At 39.0% G+C, this 25,439-nt stretch overlaps 1 protein-coding gene and 1 long non-coding RNA gene across 4 annotated transcripts in view; one reads left to right on the top strand and one right to left on the bottom strand.

The window, feature by feature from the left end:
- The window catches only part of GALNT15 (polypeptide N-acetylgalactosaminyltransferase 15), a 28,358-nt gene extending 5,218 nt beyond the window's left edge, over positions 1-23,140 (top strand). For both annotated transcript variants that reach the window (XM_071735571.1, XM_071735572.1), the window contains exons 3-11: positions 592-758; positions 1,473-1,677; positions 10,390-10,557; positions 11,148-11,265; positions 12,035-12,229; positions 15,862-15,993; positions 17,129-17,230; positions 18,138-18,278; positions 19,205-23,140. In XM_071735571.1, coding sequence (XP_071591672.1) covers positions 592-758; positions 1,473-1,677; positions 10,390-10,557; positions 11,148-11,265; positions 12,035-12,229; positions 15,862-15,993; positions 17,129-17,230; positions 18,138-18,278; positions 19,205-19,351 — 1,375 coding nt within the window. In that variant the 3' untranslated portion in view covers positions 19,352-23,140. The remainder of the gene's footprint in view (positions 1-591; positions 759-1,472; positions 1,678-10,389; positions 10,558-11,147; positions 11,266-12,034; positions 12,230-15,861; positions 15,994-17,128; positions 17,231-18,137; positions 18,279-19,204) is intronic.
- On the bottom strand, positions 1,671-22,655 carry LOC139792373 (uncharacterized). Of its 2 annotated transcripts, XR_011724232.1 has the most exons (6): positions 22,580-22,655; positions 15,086-16,931; positions 10,407-10,629; positions 8,106-8,214; positions 4,953-5,022; positions 1,671-2,546 (listed from the first exon to the last, which is right to left on the bottom strand). It is a non-coding gene; the product is annotated as an uncharacterized lncRNA (long non-coding RNA). The 2 variants fall into 2 exon arrangements; XR_011724231.1 differs by lacking the exons at positions 1,671-2,546; positions 4,953-5,022 and having other exon boundaries at positions 6,356-8,214.
- Positions 23,141-25,439: the final 2,299 nt, after the last annotated feature.

Raw genomic sequence — 25,439 nt, 5'->3', positions numbered from 1 at the left:
TTTCTTAAATGTATTTATATTTGCTTTCGTTGCCCACATAAGAATCCATTTCTGTCCTGTACAGGACTGAGATGTTGGCTTCATTAACTAGGATCCTGGTCAGGCAGTTCACAGGTACACTGATGGGTTGTGCAGATGGGTTTACTTGCTAGTCTGAAAGGTACTGCATTTCAGTTTGATTTTCTCTGCTACTTGAAAAAATGCAGAAATTGACAGAGGCTGACTGACCTGCTTTATCCCCCTCTCTGCTTTGCCTAATTGTCTTTTCAGTCTTTCTTTGCCTTTTGGACAATTTCTTTTTGAGTTCTGTGTTTTGAGGAAGCCAGAGCAGAAAAAAGCAGCAAAACTTTCCACTTTTTTTTTTTTTTTTTTTTTTTTTGTATTTTAATTGTTACAGTGTCATCCTCCTATTTTCACTTTGTATTCCAGTCTTGGACACCTTAATACTTCCTTATCTTCATTAGAAGTGAGTTGAGATCTTAAACTGCTTTTCATCTCTGGAATTTTAGGTGTAGCTTACTTTGCACTGAGAAAAAAAGTAGCCAGTTGTACCAGTGTTTTCTAGTGTCTCCTTCATTTGACCCCCTGCAGGTGCCTGCAGCAAAAATATGACTCCAGTCTGCCTACTGCTAGTGTTATCATCTGTTTCCGTGACGAAGCCTGGTCTACACTGCTGAGAACTGTGCACAGCATTATGGACACAGCCCCAAAGGAATCCCTCAAAGATATCATCCTGGTCGATGACCTCAGCCAGCAAGGTAGCTCCCATTTCTCTGTATGTGAGCTCTTTTTTTTTCCAAAGCTTTGGGATAGAAACTGTCTCCTTCAAGAAGTGCATGAGGAGATTAGAAGGCAAAGGGGAACCTCAGGAGGACAGCTAAGCACAGGCCTGAGCTGGCTGCCAGGTTTCACTCTTCCATCCTTAGAATTCAACCTAGCCTTTCAAGCTGGGAATATGTTTCTTTTTCTTCCACATCATTTGCAATCACTCTGAACATTATTACTTTAAAATAAGATCACAGTATGCAAATCCTAGCCTTCCCACTGGACCAGATCTGCTGTAATAATTTCCAGACTTGGACACTGGCTGAAGTGTAGGGTGGAAAACTCTGCAATGCTAAAGTAATCTAAAGCACTTGAGAAAGCCAAACACCTGCAGTATGTTACTCTGATCTGCACCTTTTGTGAGACGATGAGAGCATCCACCTTCTGCTGAAAACAAGAGAGGAGGATATTAAGTTTCCCACAGCAGTAGCTTCACACCTCGTGAATCTCAGTTTCCATTAGTCTCAAGTTCTCTTTGACATGAGGCTGTTGTGGAAATATTTGGAACACGGCCTCCTTGGCCATGTAAAACAAATGCCCCCAAAACATTTTACCAGCAGGAAGCAGCATCTTCCCCTACCTGTTGCTTTCCTGTAACATTTTGAATCAAACCTAAGACATTCTGGTGACTGTTCTGTTTCTGACAGGGCCCCTGAAGTCAGCCCTGAGTGAATACATCTCCAAGCTGGATGGAGTGAAACTCATTCGGAGCAACAAGAGGCTTGGAGTCATCCGAGGTCGGATGCTGGGAGCTGCACGGGCAACAGGGGATGTGCTTGTCTTCATGGATTCACACTGTGAGTGTCAGCAGGGCTGGCTGGAGCCCCTCCTAGCCAGGCTGTCCAGCAACAGGTAAATATCCCCATGACCTCTGAGCTCCCTGCATGTGCTAACTTCTAGAGGAAAAAATGTACTTGGAAAGAGCTGAGTATTTATTTTATCCTCTCTTGGTTGACTTCTCCCTTTTGGTCACATCGCTTTTATTTTTCTACTTTATCACCACATGCATCATTGTGATATGTGGGTAGCAGGATAGGTCAGACAGCTGATAACCCTCCCTTCACACACAGCATTGCTGAGCTGTCAGAGTTTGGAGCCAGTTAGAGCTACAAGAAAGCTTCCTGGTGGTCTGATAAAAAGTTGCAGTCTCAAACTGCTTGGAAATTGGCAAACGTCCACCAGAGACACTATTGCTAGACTCCATTATTTTTGCTTTTTAGCTGCCTCAGTCATGAAGCTAAGGATAAAATGCATTGTCCTCCTGAGCCAGCTTGGCTACATACCTATGTCACCTGTACTGTCTCTGTTCCACAGGAAAAACAGACATTCTGAGCAACTTAGACATTTCTAGCTAATCACGTTCTTTCACTGACACCAAACTGACAGAGGAAGATACAGATTTTCTGAGTCTTTCATGTTTAGCTGAGTTCATCTGTGTAGTCCCCAAGTCCTTCAACAAGATTAAATCACTGAAAACGTTTCAAGAATTACATTGCAGTAAATTCTTTTTTAAAGAGGCTTTTCTGAAAGAAAAACTTGTACTTTAACTTGTCTATCATTACCCATAATCCATCTGGGAAAAAATTAATAATTGCTTCAGGGAGTAAAAGAAAAAGCACATCTTTAAAACTCTTACCAGACTGCTAAACTGTCATGCTAGAGACCTTCAAAGGCTGTTTCCAAACACTGGAACAAACTGCTTTTATGGCTGATTATGTTTCCTTAAAAGAGAATTAATTTCAGTTTTTAGAAATTATTATAGCATTCAGATGAAAACATTAAAAATACTGCAAGCAAGAGTAATGCTGCCCTAGGATGTCAAGACTATTCTTTTCTAAAAGACCCTCCTTGGAAAAGCAGATCAGTTTTTGTCTGCTGGCTTATTGGATGGTTTATTATGAATTTACTTCATGATTCTTCTGCGTTGAGCTGTGGTCTGCTGTTGATGTTCATGCAAAACTCTTACCTGTATCAACTGGCTAATCATTCAATATTGCATTGCTGAATTTAAGAGTTATAAAAGTTCTCAGAGGAGAGATATAGTGAAGGGGGAATTACAGTGGCAAGAGAGAAATTAGGGCCCTCCTCCAATTGTAGCTATTTACTGTCAAAAATTATCCCTGCCAAGAGACTGCAGAGCACCAGGTCTACTGTTACTCTGACATTTATATAGCACTATCATCAGGGGGTGAAAAAGGGATTATCTTCTCCTAGAGGGCTCATATGCTCATTCATTCCTTCAGGAGAGCAAAAACTGAGTTAGCTAATGGCTAATTTGATCCAAGGAGCAAAGTAGAAGGATGTTTGGATATTAGTGTGGTCTAAACCATCCCTTTCTGTGTGCTGTATCAGTCACTGTGTAAGACCCTGGAAGCTTCATCACTGCTCACGTAGAGAACCTGGATGTGGGAAAGATGTGCTCTAAGGCATCTAGGAGATCACTCCCCTTACTGTCCTTCTTTCCCCAGGTGAAGAATGGTGATAATAGAATAATGGAATCATAGAATGGTTTGGGTTCAAGGGGACCTTAAAGATCATCTACTTCCAACCCCACCTGCCAGGGGCAGAAGGGTTAACACTATAGTAACTATAATTTCTATACTATATATACACAACTATGTATAGTTATGTTTATATAGCTAAACTATAATAATGCCGACCTGATAAGAAAGTTAATTTGTTATTTTTCCCCAATAACTTGTAATGCCTGCATGGAGATCACTACGGAAATATAAAGCATTAGCATAGTCAACTTGGCTTCATTTAGCAGTTAAGGAGCTATTAAATTGAATCATGTGTACTCCCTGAGACTCTCCAAATGAGGAAAGTACAGAGAAAAAAAGCTTACAGTAACTGGTGAAGTATCCATCACTCCTCTTCTTAATGTACCAATCAAGCTGCAACTCATACATTTTGCAGGAGAGACAGGATGGGAAAACACTTAATCACCTGGAGTGAGTGAGTGAGTGAGTGAGTGAGCAAATTGTTTGTTGGCAAGGAGAAATGAAACCTTTCCAAAGCTCAAACCTCTGCAGGAGCTTAGTGGAGATTTAGTGGAGGGAGATTTTAACTTTGAAAATTGCAATTAGGCCTAGTTCTCTAGACTCCTGATCACATCTACCACTACTATTGTGACTGTCTTACAGCAACACCAAGAAGTCTGTGCTCAAATTGAGAATTCACAATGAATTGAACGTACACACAGAAAGGGAGACACCCCAGTTTTGAATAGCCTATGGTAATGACAGACAGGGCAAATAGGAGAAAAATTATACAGATTTTACAGGTATGGAAATATTTGGCAGATACTTGACTAGCTCTTGGTGATGAGATTTCATCTTCCTGCAGACTAGCACAATGAAAATTATTTTCCCCCAGTTTCTAAAATCACTACACATGCCTTTATGGGCACCATATTTGGGACTTGTCTTGTGAACCATACTTAACAAATTGATTTGGAAGCCATGCATCAGCTTAGTCTGTTGCATGGAAAACGGTTCAGTGGTTTGTAAAGCATCTCCTGACATTTTGGTTATTCAAGGATGAATACTGCAGGTAGCTGGACAGCACTAAAAAACTAGATGAGATGCCTCAGGGATCATTGAATTTGACAACTCTCTGTGTTCCAAGCTAATTCCTAGTGAGTAGCATGGTGCACACTAATGCAACTGGGCCATTATTACAGTCAACTTTTGAGGTGCTGGCCTTTTTCAGGAGACTGCAGGAGATGGTTGCTATTTTGTATTCAGACTAAAAGCAGTGAAAGGGAGAGGGAGCATATAACAAACTGCACCATGAAGCCTTAAAAAGGCTGTTCCTTTACCCAAAAAACAGTGACCACGCTGAAGGAGGATGACTTATTAAAAAAGATCCGAAGTGTAGTTCATGAGAAAATTGTATAAAAACAAAATTAGCCTTGATTATGTCCTTAACAAGGAATTCTACCTCTAAAAAAGGCATGGGCACCATAACTGTGTCAGAGAGGTGTCCTGGGAAGGCCCTTAGCACCTGTCCTCCACTCCACACTGCAATAGCAGTTTCCCTCTGTGCTGGTGCACTGCCTGTACTACAGCACAAATATTACATTAGGAAACAAGAAGCCCATAATACTATTAAAAGAAACTTACCTAGTTTCTAAAATTCAAAGTGCCTCTATTTAACTCTGTGATTCTGGGTCACTAATCTTTAATGAAAATGCTGTAAAACAGAATAAGAAATACACATACATCAGCACTACATTAAAATATATGTTAAAAGAAAAACACCATAGCAGTGGAAAGGTATCTCATTTGCTGTTTGCTCCCATCCAGGAGTGAGTGTGAGTCTCTGCATGTAGATATGGAGATAGAAACAGTTTTGCTGTCCAGAAAATTTCTGTGTGGTTCTATTATTATGGTAATACATTAAATAAGGGAAATACTGTACACTAAAGTAGAGCAGCTCCATCTCTTTTCATCTGATTCTCTACCTCTCAGTGGCCCACTTACCCCAGCTTTTTGAGCTACCAAATACATAAGCCATCTGTTTTCTACCTTCTCATGTGCTCAGAGAAGCATGATGTTATTCATGATGTTATTCATGCAGCATCTGAACAGGCATTTCCCTGCTACTTTCCTCTTTTTGGAAACCTTCTACATACTTCACATATAACAGCCTGCTTCCTGGGACTTCTCTTTTTTCCTTATCCTTTCACATCCTCCATTTCACAGTAATAGTCATTTCAAATTCAGCAAATTAATGTTCTGCATTTACACAGTATGCTATGTGAAGATACACTATCTCTTTAAGATCTTTCACTGTTGATTAGGCTCAGTAGTTGACCTATTTTAAAGAAGTTGTGGTAAAGAGACTGAAGATGAGACCCTAAATTCAAAAGCAAATATTCCTGCCAAAAGTAGAAGTAATGAGGATTTAGGTATGATTCCTGGCACAGTGACCTGTTTGTCTGGAGTTAAAAAGTATTAGTAACTACTACAGGTTTTGGTACTCCACATACAAATTTGAAAATGGGTTTGAAAGATTGTTTTTTTTTTTAAATAAAGCATTCCCTTAGCACTTGAAGTATGTAGCATATGAATAATCCATCAGTTCCAGAAGGCAGTTCATATGCCCAGGTTACTCTGGAGTTGGTCTGTAAGGCAGTATTTAAGTAAACCTTTATATCATTACCTGATCACTTTACCATTCCTGCTCACTACTTTTTATCTTTTGATTAACACTATCTAATTTCAAATGTTCTACATTTCTGTTTCCCTAAAGACTTCAGCCAGCCAGCAAGGTGTTGAACATGCAGCATGCCCTGGAACCAGGTTGGATTCTCCATTACATACTGAAGTTTTGGCTATATGTAGAGCCAGGGAACTTGGATTGCCTGGATTTCCTAGCTGTCTAATTTTTGCAGGGAATGATCTACTCCTAAACTTCTTAAGAAAAATACATTATTTTCATAATTTTTACTTTTCCTCTTTTTTTAAAGGGGGATTTAAACAGATTAAAATCTGTTCCCTTCCCAGAAAAAGAAAATCAATATAAATAAATAAAAATATCTTCCAAAACCCAGTGTATCTAAAACTTCAAAACAGATGAGTTAATTAAATCTTCCTCTCCTCATGTTACTTACTCTAAAAACAGAAAAGAACACAATGTCCATGGCCACCCTAAAGGGTCATGGGAAGGCATCTAATTCACAATTGTATTTGGTTGAGAAACCCCAAACCAGGAAATTGTTCTTGTTTGGGTTGCTCTTTTTCATGGAATTGTGACCTTTTGTAGTTCATGTGCGTTCCAAGCATTTGAAATATTCACAAATTAGTCAAAAAGTTCAAAGCCTTGCTGCTAGTTGCATTTGAATTTCCTGTTTTTTCTTTACTTTGGATTCACAGAGTAAAATTAGCCATAGTTTACCAGTGTGTGTTTCACTTCGAAGGGCCAAGAAGCTCCTGACTGTCTGCCAGGTACCAAGTTAAAACCAAAAAGAATCACTAAGAGCATCTTCCACAGCAGATTTGTATTTAGAACAACACAAACATCAAACCATCATTGTATATGCAGAAAACAGATCTTTTATTAAAAAAAAAAATATTAATAGCAAAGGATAGGTAAAGCATGGCTTGATTAAGATGCAAGTTGGACACTGACCAATTTGTACATGAGATAAATTTACTGGATTCCCCTGATTCAGTTCAGAAAGACACTCCCTGTATTCGAAGTTTTAAAATGTGTGTTTCTATTGATTTCAGCAGAGCTACACCAGTTTGTACCAAGTGAAGATCTGATATTACACTTAGACACATGCTCTTGAAAACTGTTAATACTGGCATTCTGAAAGAGCTACTAGAGTAATAGTTCTCAGACACAGTTATCAATTTGTATCATACAATTTTGTGGGAAAGGAGATTAGATTTTATTTTGTTCTGGTTTATGGTTGAATGTAGCCAGGGTAGAATGTGACCTATATTGTGAGTTATTTTCAGCTATCTTAAACACTGTGCTTTTCCATGTCATAATTTGCAGATAGTTTGGATAATTTTTTGGTATCCAAACCATCTGAATCCAATACATTACACTGCAGGTATTTTTTCTTGAATGGCATTGGAGAATCAATGCCTAATAACAAGCAGAGCAAAATAATGCATTAAACCCACAGACATTTCAACAGGAACTACTACTGTGGTACTTACTCTTATAAGGAATTGCACTGACCTGGAGTTTTATAGTGGCAACAAATTTAAGGTGGATCTAAAAAAGGTTTTAAATGGCTGAATATGAAAATGTAGGAGAGTCTGAAGTGTCTGGATCATCTGATCTAGAATACAGTGTGTAAGTCTGAGTAGCTGCATTGTTTCTGTCTAAGCTGTCCTGGATGTGTGTATATAGTTTAGTCTTTATGGTGAGGGTTTCTTGAATGGTTTAGTCTACATTGCCTCCTCAAATACTCCCTCATAATATATCCCTCTTGACTCAGAAATTATAATATAAACTACTCTTAGGTCATTAGTTTCTCAGTCCTGTCTGGATGAGAATGAATAGACAAGTTGCAATAGATAGCATGCATTTCAGCATGCAGAGACAAACTGAAGCACAGCTTCAACTACATCCCTAACCAGACAGTTGTCAGAGATTATCATCCACTGCAGAATGCAGCAGGCAGTAGAAATTATAATTATAGTGACTTTTCATTCTTCTGAAGTTTAGTCATAAGATCCATTTAACTTGTTAGCTGCATTTTGCTCAGCATATCAAAGAGGAAACATGATTGTGAGAGTCCATTAGGACACTACCTTTTAGATGCAGATATTTTACTTCTCATCCTGTTAGTGAGTAAAGGTTACATACAGCTCTCAGTAGGAAGGCTGCTGCTGGCTTGAATTTCAGGTGTGTGCTCCTGTCCTGGATTAAAAAAAAAAAAATGTATCACAGAGGAATCATCAGGAAAATAAGTTTCATTATTTTTAGTAGTTTTTTCCCATTTCTTTCTGAGTCCTGTGGGTGAATGAGAGCAAATCACTACCTTAATGTGTATGACTACAAATGTTGGATGTGACCATAACATTTTCTCATCTATTTATAAAGCAAATACTTGTGTCTAAGAGTACTATTATTACATATTACAAGTACTTATTTTACACCCGAATGAAGAAATATTTCTCTATTTTAAATCTTTCTGGCTTTAGCTCATCATAGAGAGTCTGCTCTTCTTTGGAAGCAAAGGAATAATGGAGTCAATTTAACACTTTCCTCTGCATAATATATCTTCATGCAATTCACTGGCAATCAGTAGTCTGGTTTTCCATGTGCTTCTAAAATTATCTACAGGAAAATGACAACTGTGATAAAACAAAATTTGGATTTTTCCCCCACCCTGATACTGAAAAGACATTACTCTACTGATCATCAAGGCAGAGATGATCATCTCTGATTAACATCACCCAGACCTGCTGTCTTCCTCAGCTGGTTCTGGTTTCTGCCATGGAAAAGTGCAAATGGCTCACTGCATTGGAGTCTTCTGAGAATACCTTTCTTTCTAGATAATATTACATTTGAAGCATATTTCTCCCAAGAGTGATCTCTAACCATCATGTAATTTTTTAAAAGAGGACATTAAACCTACTCCTGGCCAAAACTGGTCATTTCATTTCTCTCTCTTGGTTTTAACACGATTTATTTTTGCCAAAATAATTTTGTATATGGATACTCTTCCTCTAGAAAAAGATTAATTTTTTCCATGTACTTTAATCCCAAGTGAATGTTACTGATTTTTCCTCAGAGGACCTCCTTTCTGTAGGAAAGTCCTTACAGTGAGAGCAGAGACTATTCTTTTTCTGCAACAGAGAAGAACTGGATAATGCTGTTCTTCAACACTTTGTTTTTCCTGCACTCCCTAATTCCATTGCATTTATACTCTGAAAATTTCCAAATGTGATACATTGTTGGCCTGGAAACAAGGAAAACTGATTGCTCTTCTGAATTACCAGTTAATTCTAAAATGATGTGCAAGCACACTGTGAAATACCATGACATGTTTGCTATGTAGAAATGTCTAATACCTCTTCTCAGACTAATCTAAATTTAACTCAAGTTAGAAATTAATTGGAAGATAGCTGCTTGCAGTGCAATGGCTCTGTTCTGGCACTTGAAAATCGATTCCACACTGTGACAATGCCTTTGAAAGAGCATTTGCAGGTTCTGATAAAACACGAAACAGAAACTGGCTTATGAACTCAAAGTGATAGAAGTTTTTGCAAAACAACCTGCAGTAACAAAATAAGGGTAAGTGCACTCTTCAGAGGCTTGAAGTGACAAACTCATGAACTGTGAGGAACTTCTGCAGGAAAATCAAAGGATGGTAAAGTGTGAGAGACCAAAAAAAATATTTTGCTATAAACTTTGGATCCATGCACAGGCTATAACATCAGAGTTTGGGGGCTCTGTGTGAAACAGCTTTATAAGAATCCTGATGGTTAACTCAGCCAACACCTGAATAGCTTTAAATGACAATACAAGGTACAGGTTATCAATAAATTATTGATAGTTAGATTCCTCACTGCAGGCTCACCATTCCCATGCACTGAGTTTCTATCAGCAGGAAAGATAAGGGCACTCAGCATCTAGAGAGGGGTGCTTGTGCTTGACAGTGTCAAACAGGAGAACCACTGTTTACCAACAGAGTAGTGAACTTTGTGCTTTGGCTTTGTTACAAGGCTTAGGGGGCAGCTCATCAGCATGTTCCAGTACTTAAAGGGTGGCTACCAAGGAGATGGAGACTCCATTTTTACTGTGAGTCACATGGGAAAGATGAGGGGTAATGGGTAAAAGTTACTCCTGAGGAGATTCCAACTGGACACAAGGGAAGTTTTCACAATGCAGACAATCAGCCACTGGAATAATCTCCCCAGGGAAGGGGTGATTTCCTCAGCACTGCACACTTCTAAGATTCAGCTGGGCAGGGTGCTGGGATATCTTGTCTAGACTGTGCTTTTGTCAAGAAAGGCTGGACCTGGTGAGCCTTGAGGTCCTTTCCAACCTGGTATCCTGTGATTCTATAAATGATATTGTCTTTTTCAGAAACAGTGTCGTCTCACCTGTCATAGATGTCATAGACTGGAAGACTTTTCAGTACTATCACTCTGTGGGCCTGCATCGAGGTGTTTTTGATTGGAAACTAAATTTTCATTGGGAACCAGTGCCAGAGCATGAAGAGAAGGTACGACAGTCTCCCATCAGCCCTATCAGGTAACAGTCCTTCAGTCATCACGCCTCCCCTCAGCTCAGCAGCAAAACTGTACAATTTGGGTCACCTTCCATCTAAAAGAAGAGAGATGTGGTTACTTGCATATTTTTTTGGCTAATGTTTTTTGGAGGGATAAGTTTTTTTGGTTTACACTGAGTTTGCTTGACCTTTAGTAATCATTCTAACAAGACCGCTGTTACACTTTCAACATGACAAATATGTTCCACACATTGACACATGCAGGATACAACCTGACCAGACAAGGTGTGGAGGTTTGCAGGGAAAGAAAAAGACGGATCATGCAGAGTTAAAACAGACATCTTAATCTTCATCTGTTTTTCTATTGTTTTGGGCATACATGCATGTAACATTTCCCACTGTTCTGAGCCTTATTTGATGATTCTGATCGTGGCTCCCTTCCCAACCCAGCTGTTCTTTCTTTTGATTAGATAATCAACTCATTCGAGTTTATATGGAGTAGTATTCAATCATTTTGCAATGCTGTCTCTATATAAATGATGGGATTATCACCCCTCACATACTTCACTGTCCCAAACTCAAGGTGTTAACCTCCAGACTGTTTTCTACACAGGAGTCCTGTGGTAGCTGGTGCAGTTGTGGCCATGGATCGACATTACTTCCAAAACACTGGAGCTTATGATTCTGACATGACCACATGGGGAGCAGAAAATTTGGAGCTATCTATAAGGGTAAGAATCTTAATTAATACATCAACCTATGGTAACTATTGGGTTTTTAAGGCACCTGAATGAAAAGCCAAAAAGCAATTTATATGAGCATTTAAGTGCAAAACATCTTGGGGTATGGAGAATATAACTTTCTCAGAGAAATTTATCCCCATGCCCTGTGATGTCTCAGAACTATATAAAAATATGCAGCTGCTGTGAGATAAGAGCATTATGTCAGGATAAGGAAGTTTCACTGGTTATCACAATCTGCCTGAGGACAGAGTCACTGGTTTTGGCACTTTCTGAAAGCCTCTTCTTTTCTGGCATGTAACATGCCCCAAAGGGAGAGTAGCTTTATTTCTTTGCCAACCTGTGGTTTTAGTACCAGAGTTTTAATATTAAATTGCTTGCATTGATTTTTGCTGAATACAGAGAGTAACTAATATTAAAAAGCAATGAAAATTGCAGACACAAAGGGTATAGAGTCTTTAATGTCCCAGACAGAAGAAGGTGTGCCCCCAGATCTCTTCACTACACTAGACTGTTCACAGAAAAACATAAAAGCATGTAAATAGCTATCCTAGGTCTAATCAAAGGTCTGCCTTGCCCAGTATCTACTCTGTGTCTCTGTATCTGTGGAGAACAGTGCCTGAAGGAGCACATAACAATGCTCTTGTTTCCAGCAATATGCAGAGTAGGATTTCCTGGTGGAGTCTAAGGTAAAGAAGCTTTTCCTTTTTAGATAATCTACATTAGGTAATTTCTTTTTATGCATTCACCTGTGTTTCAGACCTGGCTCTGTGGTGGCTCTGTAGAAATTATTCCATGCTCCCGAGTTGGGCACCTCTATCGAAATCACTTTCCCCCTGCTTTCTCCTATGAAGAGGCCATTGTGAGGAACAAAATCCGAATAGCAGAGACCTGGCTGGGCTCTTTTAAAGAGAACTTCTACAAGCATGACACAGTGGCTTTCTTAATCAGCAAGGTAAAGTAATCTGTAGTGGTTTGTTTCTCAGGGAAGGAGTCTGTGTTGAGGTAGGTGAAGGGAGAAATGGGGTGGAGGTGTCTGTGTGCAGTGAAACATTCAATGCACATGGTGCTGTGGAGTCTTATTATTAAATCCAGTGGAAGAACTGTTTTAGGAGGATGGAAAGAAACTTGTGACTAGGTGTTGTTTGCTGACATTATCAAATTTCTTAGAGTATATGGCTCCTTCTCCAAATGCTTCCTTCTTCAGCTTGTCCTACAAGCTGTGATTTATTTTTCCACTCATAGTACACAGAGGGTTGCAGTCCACCTGAAGTGGAAGCTAGCAGCACTGTATGCTCAAATGGCCCTTCTAGAGGATTCCTTCTTCACTACTGAAGGTCCTCCTCATAGGATTCATGAGGATATTCAGTAATATTCATGGGCATGTGGCAAACTGTAGTGTCTCTCCTACTGGAAGGGAACATATCTGAGTGTTCAAGTGGCAGAAAAGATATTTTTTTCCATGAACAGCAAAGCAACTGGAACAGATGTCCAGAAGTCATTGAGAAAGTCAGATCTCACCATAGTCATTATTTACAAGTTACTTTCTCAATAACAGCATCACATAAGCAGCAGCCCAACCTCTGGGGATTTGGGTTCCCAGCAGACTGTACACTAAGTAAGGCTTGCAGCCAGGTGTGTGGTGTAGCCCTGGCACACAGCCCCACTTGATCAGGCTACACACCATCCAGCAACTACAGAACAGCCACACTTGTTTTTAAACCACTGTATAATGCATTGCAGATTAGGATCTGCCACGGGACTGTATATCCTGTGTGTTACAAACCATGTGGATGTTTGTTTATTGGGATTCATGCAGCTGTGGTTAATGTTGTTAACATGAAGTTGTTAATGTTGCTGCAGTTTTCAGGAATGTTCTGGCTCCAGTACCTTTTCTTGTAACAGTGTCCTGTCTACAAGGCAGTGGAAAAACTTGTGAGCAGTTGTTAATGAAAACACGTAATTCATCTTCTTGTTAAATTCATAATGCCATGGTTTTAAGAAGAAAAATTTTCACTGAAAACAGTGAGGCAGAGCATGGGTAGGTGCTGCACAAACCTTTCCATACAGTTTTGCTCTTGCATTTCAGTCCTGCATGTTTTAGTTGTTGCAGTGCTGGCATTGTCTAAGCAAGACAGATCCAGCAGGAGCTGCATCATAGAGGGGGACTAAAAAAGAGCTGTGTGTCTGTGTGGCTTCTCTCCTATCACCTATCTGACCTCCTCACATTTCACCAGTGGATCTGCTATGCTAATCCTAGAGTCTGAGGCAATTATGTTCCTTTTTAAATTCCATTTTCACTTTTTAAATAAGCTTCACCCTCCTCATCTGTGTTGTAGGTTTGAACTCCACTGTCCAGAAGTTCATCCATTGGCTCACAAGGGTTACAGCCACACCACTGTGAGGTTCCTAGGCTGTCTTTTAAGATGAGCAGTTAGGTCTTTAAATCATTTAATAATTTCCTGAAGGCCTTTCTTATCAACTTAGAAGCAATTTTTCTGTACTAAAAAATACATCCCTCAATGGTACAGTTTACTAGCTCTAAGCAATATGACCTTTTGCCTGAGAATTTATTCTAGCTAGAATACTTTCAGTAATCCCAAGTATGATGCTCCTTCAACTGATCAATTTTATGATCTCTGTGCTCAGCACACCATAACATAAAAGGCCCTTTTCTCTGTTCTTTTCTTTCACAGCCAATATTTTCAGTGTGTCAATGCAGTGGGATGTTATTCAAAAGCCACAAGCGAGCAATGACATTACTGCCGCTCAGCTGCAGATGGGCCCCGCGGGGATTTATGGCCCTGGGAGGGTGAGCGGGGCCACCTATTGGCCACCACAAAAATCTCCACGAGCTTTCACCGCCGGCATTGCACACTGCAGAAAATAAGTAATGATCGCCGTTGCTTTTTAAGTCTTCCCGTTTTATGGTTGGAATCGCATCCTGCACAGGATGCCTGTGGCGGGAGCATTTATGCAGATAATAAGGCTCTTCTCAGCTCTCTACTGTGTCAGCCACCACCTCTTTTCCCCCTTTTATCGTCTGTTTTTTGTTGCTTTTTAAATTTATTTAACAGTGTCCTTTCAGATTTCTTTGCAGTGATAATGAATTATTTTCTTTACATTATTTACATTTTTTTATTTTGCGTCAAATTCCAACTGTAACTAGTATCACAAAATGAGATTTACTGCCATAGACTTCTTCAGCCAAAGAAGAGTCTCTTGAGGAAAAATCTGTTTATGGGAAGTATTTACTTCTCTATTTCTCTTTTCCAAGAAGAGCTCTTGAGGACAGGTTTCTGTGGTGATGAATTGCTGATCTTCATTGAAAGGCTTATTGAATTGATGACTGAAACTATACTGTGAGGGTCTCTTTATCATATTGCAACTGGTGAGCTTTGTCTGTGCAGCTTTCAAGGGCTGGCAAACAGTGCTGCATGGCATGACTGACCCCTGCCTTCAGATCTCTCCCTTCATCTCCAAGGCCCTTCATTTGTCAGTGTCCTCCAGGCATGTCACAAAGTCCCTTTTTCTTTCTTATGGATGCAGACAAATAGCTGGTCTGAAGAAAAGTTGTGTGCACTTTTTTGCTTATGTTACCCATTTTAGTTTCTGGCATAGGAATCCAGACCAGTTTCCAGGAATCCAAAACTGCAATTTTAAAAAGTAGAAATGTGAAGGGGGAGATCTACTGCTGACAAGAAAGAGGAGACTCTTAAGGGTGATGAGATGTTTTTAGTATTTGGGCACTGAGAGATTTATTTAGAGAAGTATTTTTTGTGGTTTTTACACTGAAGGATTAGACACTTACCTGCTTTCAGCTTTTCAGAACCCTGTTGGTCATCTTCAGCGATGAATATCCTCAAATATTCAGAGAGTCAAACATTCAGGCAGTGCAGATGCCCATTGCTGCTGCAAGGGTTGAAGGCACTTGTTTTTTTTTCAGAAGAGTTGCTGCCAGGAAGGGTAAGAGTTGATATTGCGTATATATAGTTCAAGAAAATACATAAATCACAGGAAAGGTTTTTTTGTCTTTATAGCCACAAAATACATTCACTTACTAGATTTAGGAAATATAAGATAATAATGTGGTAGACTGTATTTTGAGCTAAATTCTATCAGTATTTACATCCTAGGACTCACAATAGGTGGGGAACTTGGGCTGTTAAAGGCCAAGAAATTGAATTTTAAATCAGTGAGGCAAATTCTCTACTGAATTACAATTTAATACAATCCCACAGATTTCAGTGCAAGTATCAAACTTGGCCCTAACTTTTTTAATTTAAAAGATGACAGAGATTGACTTGTCTTGCAGTATAATAATAATTTAAGAGGAAATACTTTCAGCCTATGCTACTTCTAAAATATTTACTTCCATCACAATGCCAGACTAAATGCTGTTTTATCATGAGTTGGAGGAAGGCTATAGCTGGTCTTCTTTATGTACTCATGAGATATATATCAATTTCTGTAACATGAAGGATAGAAGAGGTGGTAGCAATAATTCCTATGTATTAATTTTCACTACTAGCATCTTTAGGAAAAATATACTTTTAACCTTGTTGCCCCTGTACTTTCTCCATACAGGCAGAGAAGCCAGACTGCAGTGAGCGCCTTCAGCTACAGAAGAGGTTGGGCTGTAGAAGTTTCCAGTGGTTCATATCAAATGTGTACCCTGAGCTCTCCCAACCTGAAGACACACCAAGATTCTCTGGCAAGGTAAGAAAACACTGTATAAAAGAAGGACTGGTGGTTTTGCATCATGCAAAGATCCCAGAATCACTTCCATGTAGTAACTACTCAGTGAGCATAGAGTCAGTGGCTGTTCCTGCTCTGCAGCTTTGATTGTCCAACCAGACAATGCAGCAAGGACGGGAGGAGAAAGAAAAGGACAGAGGAAACAAACAGCTGATCCAAATTCTCACACAAATGTGGAGTGCTAGCCAGGAGCTGAGCCCAGATTGTCTGACTCAGTTCAGAGTCACAGATCAGAGAATCCTAACATTTTTTTAGATGCCATTAGTAAAGCAGAAGAATTGTGTTGCCTCACGAAGCTGGCAACCACAACAGCAGCTGAGATATTTCTATGCTGACCTATGTTCATGAAGACAAATAAGCATTTCTTCAGCCCTGCACTTCCCCAAGGGCAGAGGTGGTAGCAATAGTGGTTCTTTGGCTATTTACAGGAGGCAATAGTCTCAATGTTGTTTTTTTTTAAATACGTAAGTTGATTATTATAATTCATTAAAATATGAGTTCATTCCAGGCAGCCCTACTGGAAAGCATTTTCCCCCAAAAAGGCCACAAGATTCCCTAGCTAAGTCACACTCAGCTACCTGTATTCAGGTACCTGTGTCCTTTTGCTATTCTATCTGTTCTTTATTTTCAAAGTTTGCTTGAGAAGAGTAAGAACTGAGAGTGAATCACAGGAATTGCCATGCATTTTGTTTCTTCTGAAATATCGTTTTTTTCTGGTGACAGTGTCCACTTGAAGTGCAATTTTAGCATAAGAATTTTGACCAATTTATTTTAACTATAATAATAATAAAAACTGGAAGTGGGTATCTAACTGAAAACTCGTTGGGTTACACTGACCTTTGGTGAGACTCTGCCCATTGTATCAGATCAGTTTGCAAAATCAATATGCAAGACGTAGTCTGAAAGAAAAAAAATACTGCCTGAATTATAAGCAAAACCATACCATAGAATCATAGCATTGTTTGAGTTAAAAGGGACCTTAAAAATATCTAGTGCCACATCATAAAGGGATACAATCATAAAAAAGTTAGCTGAAGGATATTTGGTTTGTATCTGATTGTGCTTTATTTATTTCAGTATATACCTTTACTTACAGCTTTACAATACTGGTGTTGGCTTGTGTGCAAATTACAGACCTGGAAGCACCGTGGCAGAAGGCTCTATTGAACTCTCCCATTGCAGTGACAGTCTCACACAGGTAATGTACACTTATAGTATATATAATATAGATATAGTATATAGTATAATATAGTATATAGTATATAGTATATATACAGGCACTGTATCCAACCTAGGGAACCACCCAGAAGACAGTCACTTCACCCTGTAAATGGCTGGGTTGACATTAATGTAAATACTGATATGTTCAAAATTAGGCATGTGTCAAGGCAATGATGCCCACTCTTCTGCAGCTGAGTGTCATTTGAAAAATGGCAATGTTCCATGTGTCACTGAGGCCAGATAGCCACACTTCACTCCAGTAGACATAATTAAGTTTATATTTGATAGTATATTTGGTGGTGTTTGGAGAACAAAAAGCCTGGGAATAAAAACTATATGACAATTCTAGAATAATGAGGGTGGTTTTCCCCATTAGTGCATAAAACTGCAGTGTAGGCACTGAGTCAAAGACAGGAGGGAAATTCACACAGACTCCCAAGCTGCCATTAGTGAGTTCAAGCATTAGAACTTGAACCAAATGAATACAGACCGACTGCAGATATTTAGTCCAAGTCCCAAGCAAGTTTCTCTGCTCACACTGAGCTCAGGATGAGCTGCAGGCACATTCCTAACTACAATGTGTGTGGACACTGCCAAGAACACCCTTCTCTTCAAATATTTATTAAACTAGAAATTTTTATTATAGTATGGGTTTACTTTATACATAATTACAGTCCACAAAGCCAATTCTTATATAAATAGTTTTGCCAGAATTAGCTAGTGGGGGGGTGTTGCTTTGCAGGGTCAAGACTGTTGAGTCTCCATCCTTCATGTCTGGGTTGCATCTTAACAAATATGTACAATAAATTATTTTTGGAATTAGCACTTGAAAATTAATTGGGGTGTCCTCCCCTCATTGTTCAAACATAGTCTCCCTTTTCCAGCACTTTGAATATAACAGCATGAAGGAAATCCGGCTTGGTTCTGCTCCACTGTTTTGCTTTGATGTCAGACACGGGAAAGTTATCCCTCAAAACTGTACAAAGGAGACAGACAACAGCCACCAGCACTGGGATGTCCAGGAGGTGAGGAATGACTGCCGTGAGGGGAAGGCAGCTGGCAGGGACTGTGGGATCACTGGTTGATTGACAGGATTCATGTGGGGGAAAGGAATGAGGTATTTGAAGGGCAAGTTTCACTTCTGTACCATTTTTATCCAGGAAATTTAACATGCCTCTTGTCTACTTACACTGTCTATGTGAAATAAATTTGGTTCACAAATGCAAATTACAAGATTCCTAACTAAACTCATATCTCCTTGTTTTAACTGTTTGTCTTACTGGCCTTGTAGGAACAGAATTAGAATCAGTGGTTGTGAAAATAAGAGCAGGTCAAATCCTTGCACTCTTCTTTTGGATAGAGGAAGTGTCTGGGAATACTGAACCTCCCAAATGAGAGCCCTCTGGGAGCAGAGGAAACATTAAAATTCCTCCTGCACTGTAAAGAAAAGCAAACTTTCTATTTGAGGAATTCAGTGTTATTCAGTAGCCTTCACCGAGCAGAACAGGAACTCCTCTACAAGACTGAAAAATGTCTTGCTCTAGGACAGCCTGGGAAAGTAGCAGCTACTGTAGTTGTAGGGATGCTGCAACCCTCTGGTACAGTTCCTGCTATAATTTGTTTTGATTCGTAAGGGAAGCACTGCCCCTTTTGAAATTCTGTGGCCTTTAGTAATGCAGTTGATGCTGATGACAACATGTACCCACAAGAAACAGTGGTAAAAAAGAGATTTTTGAATAATGCACCTACTACTCCTGTCAACTTTGAATGGAATTATGAATATCTGAATATGAATTACACCCTAATAGCTGTGTTTGGAGCCATACTTAAAAAATTTTGAATAGGTCATTACTGGTGATATATTACATGGAAAAAGTTTCAGAAGCATGGCCTACGATTGAATGTAAATCCCTTATTTTTAATTTGTTCTTTCTTTCCCTTCTTCTTGTAGAATGGAATGATTGTCCATGTCCTTTCTGGCAAATGCATAGAGGCAGCAAAGAGTGAAGATGAGAAGGACTTGGTTTTGGGTGTCTGTAACAAAAATGCCAGTCAGCTGTGGCAATTTGAACCTTCCCATGCGCTGCGTCAGAGGTGACTGATTGGTCTGTGGAGGTCAGGTCTCCAAAATGCAACATTACTTCCGTTTGGGATTTAAGACACATTTCCTGCATGGACAAGATGTTTGTGTTTGCTGTAGCATGCGGGGAAGTTAGGAAGGTCACTCCTTTGAAAGACTGATTCCAATAGTTGCCACCAGTTCCTGGTTTATTTAGCTCTAGCTAAAATTTCTATTTATTCTGGGAAGCAGGGAGTAAAGATATTGGGAGCCTCATTAGATCCTCAACTCTGCTATTGCAGAAGACAGTTAAATTTGCCCTTTGAAGGAAATATGGAAAATTGGCTGCCAGACAGCTTGTCTTCAATATATTCTGTGTCTTCTGAGGATACAGGAAAATAAATGTTTGTGAAACTTCTGAAAGAGTAAGAGGAAGTCAGCCAAACCAGGATAAGAGTTTAGCCTTGTTTTACAGTGCACTCAACTCATATAAAACCAAGTAGGTTTTGTATGCATAAAAGTAGTAGATGTTTTCATATTATAATAGGTAAATTAATTTTTTTTTTTAATCCAACTAGCCTGAGCCAAATTTTAGCCTCTATGAGATTGCACAGAGCATAAATTATCGATTAATTAGGCACTAACAGCTCTAACTGACTTGGAATCCCAACAGTACTCAGTGTTTGGCACACCTTTCCTTAATTCCTTTCTCCACAGTGGAGAATTTGGATGGGAGAACGAAATTGAAATTAATTTTTTGTTCTAATGAAATTTAAGAACAATTCTTCAAGAAATTTCCACAGAATATGGAAGATCAGAATATGGAAGGAGATTGAACTAGATTAGAATAGAAAGAAATTCCCAGCTTATTTTCAAATCAAAAATACAGTGGCATCCTTATATATGTATCAGCTTATATATATATATATATAATGTGTGTGTGTATATATATATATATAATGTCTTCTAATGCTATGGGATGAAATTATTGCTATTCTGGTGACAAAAGTGCTGACTGAAAACAGCAAATGAAGGGAAAAAACGTGTTTCAACAGTAGCTACCTAGTAAGAAAATACTGGTGCCTACTTCCACTTTCTTTCATCCTCAGTTAAGTCTTTCATACACATTTTAGCCAAAAGATCTTGTAGGATCTTGTAGGTTCTTGCTGTCATGGGTCTCCAAGCTGATCCTCAAAGAACAAATGTGCTCAAATATGCTGCTTCTGCAGAGCCTGCATCCCTGCTGACCTCCTGTCTTTCTAAGAAGTGAATGAGATCTGATATTAGGTAATGAGAATAGTCTCATATGCTATGAACGAGCAAAGCAAAACTCTATCAGTATTTTGTTAGGGCACTTTCAATTTTGGAGTTTAAACCAATAATGATGAAACTTTCCAAGAGCCTGCTAAGAAAGAAGAACAAAGACTTGGGAGTCTTCCCCCATCAGCACCACATCTGATTTGTTGTATAAATCAGTCATTACCGTATGTATTTATTAAAGGGGAAGGGCATCATTAATGAAATTTAATTTGTTTTTAAGATTTTTTCCAAGAGACAGAAAACTGTTCTTTTTTAAAAATGTACAGCACATTGTTTGAATTTCAGAGAAAGGATGGAGTAACAGAATATTCTCAGAGCCTTCCAGTCACCTGCTCTTTTTAATCATAATAAACCAGTTTCAATCATATGAAATTGGATATAACAGAAGACAGGAACAGCATTCTGTCTTGTCCTAAACATTTCCAAGGGGGGTCTCTCCTTTGCTACATATTTCACACCATGTTCAGGTATCACTCCAATCACCCTAATTATCACTTACTTTTTCTTTGATGGCGTCAGAATCTAATACCACTTGCTGCTGTGTCATTTAAAATTTCCTGTGACATCCTTGAAAATGCTTCAACTTTCAGCTGAAAAGGTAGTAGCTACTTCTTCCAGAACACCAAGTGATCCCTGATTATTGCCCAAAAGTAGGGCGAGAAACAAGAATTTCTAAAATTGCATAACAGCTGAGTGAAAGGCTGTTTTAATGACATATGGTTAATTTTAAATTATAAGCATGTCATTTTTTGTAATTATGTATTATTTATTATATTTTGGACTCTACACTGGGAATATTGCTCCTTCAGCATTTAGCCTAATGTTAAAAAAATGTGTGTACAAATATGATAATTGTTCACAAGTGAGATTTATCACAAAGATGAAACTATTTTTGGTTCAGAGAGGAAATGTTTGGAATTAAACCTAAGAGGTGTGGACATCCTCATCTTACACTGATTTTTAACATAATAATGCAAGCCTAGAAAATAGGGTTTTCTGTAGATATATGTACAGTAGAAAAATATCCTACATAATGCCTCTTCCAACAACAAGAAGATGAAAATATATGGTTCAGTACCATATAAAACATGATTGTTGCTTTTAGGAACAGTGTAAATGTGCATTTGGTTTCCAAGGGAGCTAAACTCCAGAGCACAGGCCAGAAGGGAGCTGCAGTGTGGTCCAGGCAGACAGGGGACATGGACTGTGTGCCACACTATGGAGCACACTTTGTCTAACTGAAAAAATAACTTATTATTACAGACAAGAAAACAAATAAGCAAAAAAAACAAAAAAAAACCCAAACCAAACCAAAACAACAACAACCCAAAAAACAAAAAACAAAGGGAAAATATCTATCCCTTGGTTTTTCCAGTTTGCTTCCTGTATGCCTTTTAAATTAACCCACCAACTAGACCTCTTCTCATGTAGGTTGTACAGGGAGCTCAACAGAGTGTCTCTGCTAAGGGTGCTGGTGTATGTTCCTCATTTTTGTGCATCTTTCACTGAACACTAAGCAGACAGTGATGCTTTGAGCACCACAAAAACATGGGATTACTTTTAGCTCTGTGTCTAGACAGGGACAACATTTCAGGTTCCTCTAATTCCCACAAGAGAGGAGAGAAATGTAAGAACAAAATGTTTCAGGCAGTAATGGAGTAGCAGTTTGAACTTTGAAGGCCTCCAAAGCAGAGCCTCAGGCAAAAGCAAAGGAATTCCAGCATAACATGAGTAAATATCTTAAATATCCACCTGTTTCTTTGAATTTGGCAACCCGGGCATAACAACTGCTTTGAGCCAAACCCACCCATAAAGCTGAGCTAAAAGGTCAGATTCAAGAACAGGTCACCTTTTGGTTGACAACGCTTTCTAAGTAGACTGGTTTGTGTCTCTTCCAGCTGACTGGAAATGGAAGAATATAAAGATTTGACATACTGTTCAACTTACCTTTAAACCTAGACCCAGTTGGTGCATCCAGTGTTGGTGTCGTTTGGGGGTTGTCCTGGTATGTGGGGTGTCATCAGGAATGCAGAGAAACAGAGTGGCAGCACTTTCCTCCATGTGTTAGCCTGCAGTTTAAACAGGGAGAAAGATAAAGCAACCTTCATGCTAAATCATGTACAGAGTATCTCTCAGTCCACATGTAAGTGCCTCCAGGCCCTTGGTTACAGATGTCAACTGAGCTGTGATACTGTCTGCTTACGGAAAAACTACAGCTTCCATTACAGATTTCCCTGGGAAGGAATGGGGCTGTGCTGAAACAACCAAGACAAGAACAGTAGCAGCCTAAGTTTTCGTAACAGCTGGAAGCTGACATGTGACTGAGAGCTGTAAGATTCTGCCTTTCCATCTCATTTTGTCTCCAGCAGTTTGATTCAAATTATACACATATTGGAAGAGAGTGAAAAATGAGTGTTTCACAGATTTTGGTAACTTTTGGCTCATGTTTTTAAGCTATGCAAACTGCACACTTCTGCCCTGAATAAAGTATATCAGTGCACAGTGAAATGTTGTCATTTTATTCCTCTTTGTTGTGATATGATTAGCTAATGCCTCTTCTTCATTATGCTGTAGAATATTCCCAAAGGAATAAGAATTTAAATTTTCAGAGAAGTCTCTGTAATTTTTTGAAGATGTGAACTCTATTATTAATCAATTTTTTAAAAATATGCATTATACAAAAATACTAAATATATTTTTAAATAATCTGTACTATTTTGTGCCCTTATTCAAAATATTGCAACCAAAAATCCCCATTCTTTGCCAGATATTTATTAGTCTCTCAGTCTTACAGACTAATAAAAAATAATCTATTAATCTCAATTATATTATTATAGGCATAAATGAGCTTTAAAGGATTACATCCTTTGGTATTACATTTTTCACAGTATTTTTTCTGACCTTATGAAGTCAATATCCTATTACGTGAAAATTTTTGTTTTAGTCTCTTTTAAATCATATAATGAGACATTTACATTAAAAATTCAATCACAGGTATGAAAGACAATCACATTGTCATTTGATGCATCAGGAGTTCATCTCTTAAAGATTTTGAACATCAGATCTTTATACCTGAGTACAAGTCATTGGAAAGCTGCTTCAAACACAGAGGATTCTGTCAATCAGTCTTTATACATACGGTTTGGGATTACTGAACAAACAAAACAAAAGTGGTGAAAAGCAAGAGCCAAAATAAAATCTTCATTGTGAAACAGTCCTAAGGAGAATACACTTCAATAGCATCCTTCTGTTTTTTATGCCCCTTTTTATTAGTGCACACTGCCTGCTTTGTTTGCTTAGAAATCAAAAGCCAAGCAGTGAAAAATGTGACAGTTTCATAATCAGAACATTTTGAGTGGGCAGATGCATTAAACTCATCCTATTGATTAAAAATAAGCCTTGCAGTTGAAAGTCTCATTGGCCAAGCTGTCCATCTAAACCACTGTCTTTTTGCTTTCTTACCTGACTTGTGAATGTGCCATACCCATAAAAAACTTGTCTGAAAAAACTGCTTGAACTTACAGATCAGTCACCAAATCCTATAGCCTGGAAGACTGCTTGATCTGACTGAGCAACTGATGCTTCCTGAGTCTGTGTAGTTCAGCTCATGGACCACCAGCTGCCCCACCAAGCTCCCAGAAAAGGTCAAGAGCCACTGCTGCAGAGGGCAGTTTGCTGTTGATTCTTTTATTTGCAAAAGCAAAGGAAAAAACATATCCCAACATAACAAACCGCAGTCAGTCTGCGGTGTCTGCACAGGTCCACACATGTTCAGCCTCAGGAACAAGAGCCTGGTGCTGATGCTAAGGAATTAACTTTTAGTTTTACATAAACAATGAGTTGTTTCAGCTCCAGTTCCTGCTCTTGGAACAACCTCCTGCGTGCAGCCGGGGACAGCACTCTTTAAGATTCTCTGGTGCCAAGAACAACTCTTAGATCGGTGATGACAGGGAAGGGTGGAACAAAATAGACCTCAACACTGGCAGCTTGATAAGTAAAAGAAGTACAATGAGCCCATAATTTGCTAATTACAAGAAAATGGCCAGCATTTCTGGAAAATACAGTCTTTTGTACATTTAATTCAACATTGGACATTGTAATATGATGCTTGGGCTTGGCAGAGAGTGGTAATTCCATTTTGCTGAATTTCCAATGTTTCTGAGTCCAGTTTGGTTTCAGTGTGGAACAAGACCAAGCGTTTCCTTTAATCTCTAAAACAGAGCTGGGATTCTCACTGGAGGCATGACAAGAACAGTCTCAGGGCTCCACTTCCTTGTCACCCCATCATAAGAAAGACCTTTCCTTTCCTCTGGGATGTCTTGCTTTCGACAAGCTGGCAAATTTTAATAAAGAACTGTTTTGCTGGAATTTTCTTTGCCAGCTCTAGTGCAAGTGTTAGTAACTATTACATGCTAGCAAAGACTGCAGACGCGGCAGTATGAGGAAAATCAATCTTCAATTTTTAACACAGAGAAGAAAGAGTAGAGAAAAGTGGCAAATGGGACAGCAGAATTTAGTTTCAATCCCCACGTATGTCCATCCATTTCTTTTTACAGAGCTGTAAAACGACCCAACAGGGCCCTCAGCTTTATGTTGTACATTGGCTTCTAATGGTATGCCTGGCAGGGCAGTTCAAGGATTTGGACCTTTTGCTCTCCTCAGCACCTGCTACGATTTTCATCTCTCCCTACCAGAAAAACAACCCTGGAGGAGAAAGGACAAAGCAGGATGCTGAGGATTAAGGACCCAGAACCACGTCGTTGAAGCTGATTCAGCTGGTGGTAGTTGCCCTGGCACTGAGCATCTT

The sequence above is a fragment of the Heliangelus exortis genome, chromosome 2 (assembly GCF_036169615.1).
Source record: "Heliangelus exortis chromosome 2, bHelExo1.hap1, whole genome shotgun sequence".
Lineage (NCBI taxonomy): Eukaryota > Metazoa > Chordata > Aves > Apodiformes > Trochilidae > Heliangelus > Heliangelus exortis.
Note: the sequence above shows the minus strand (reverse complement) of the source record. Positions and strands in the feature narration are given on the sequence as shown.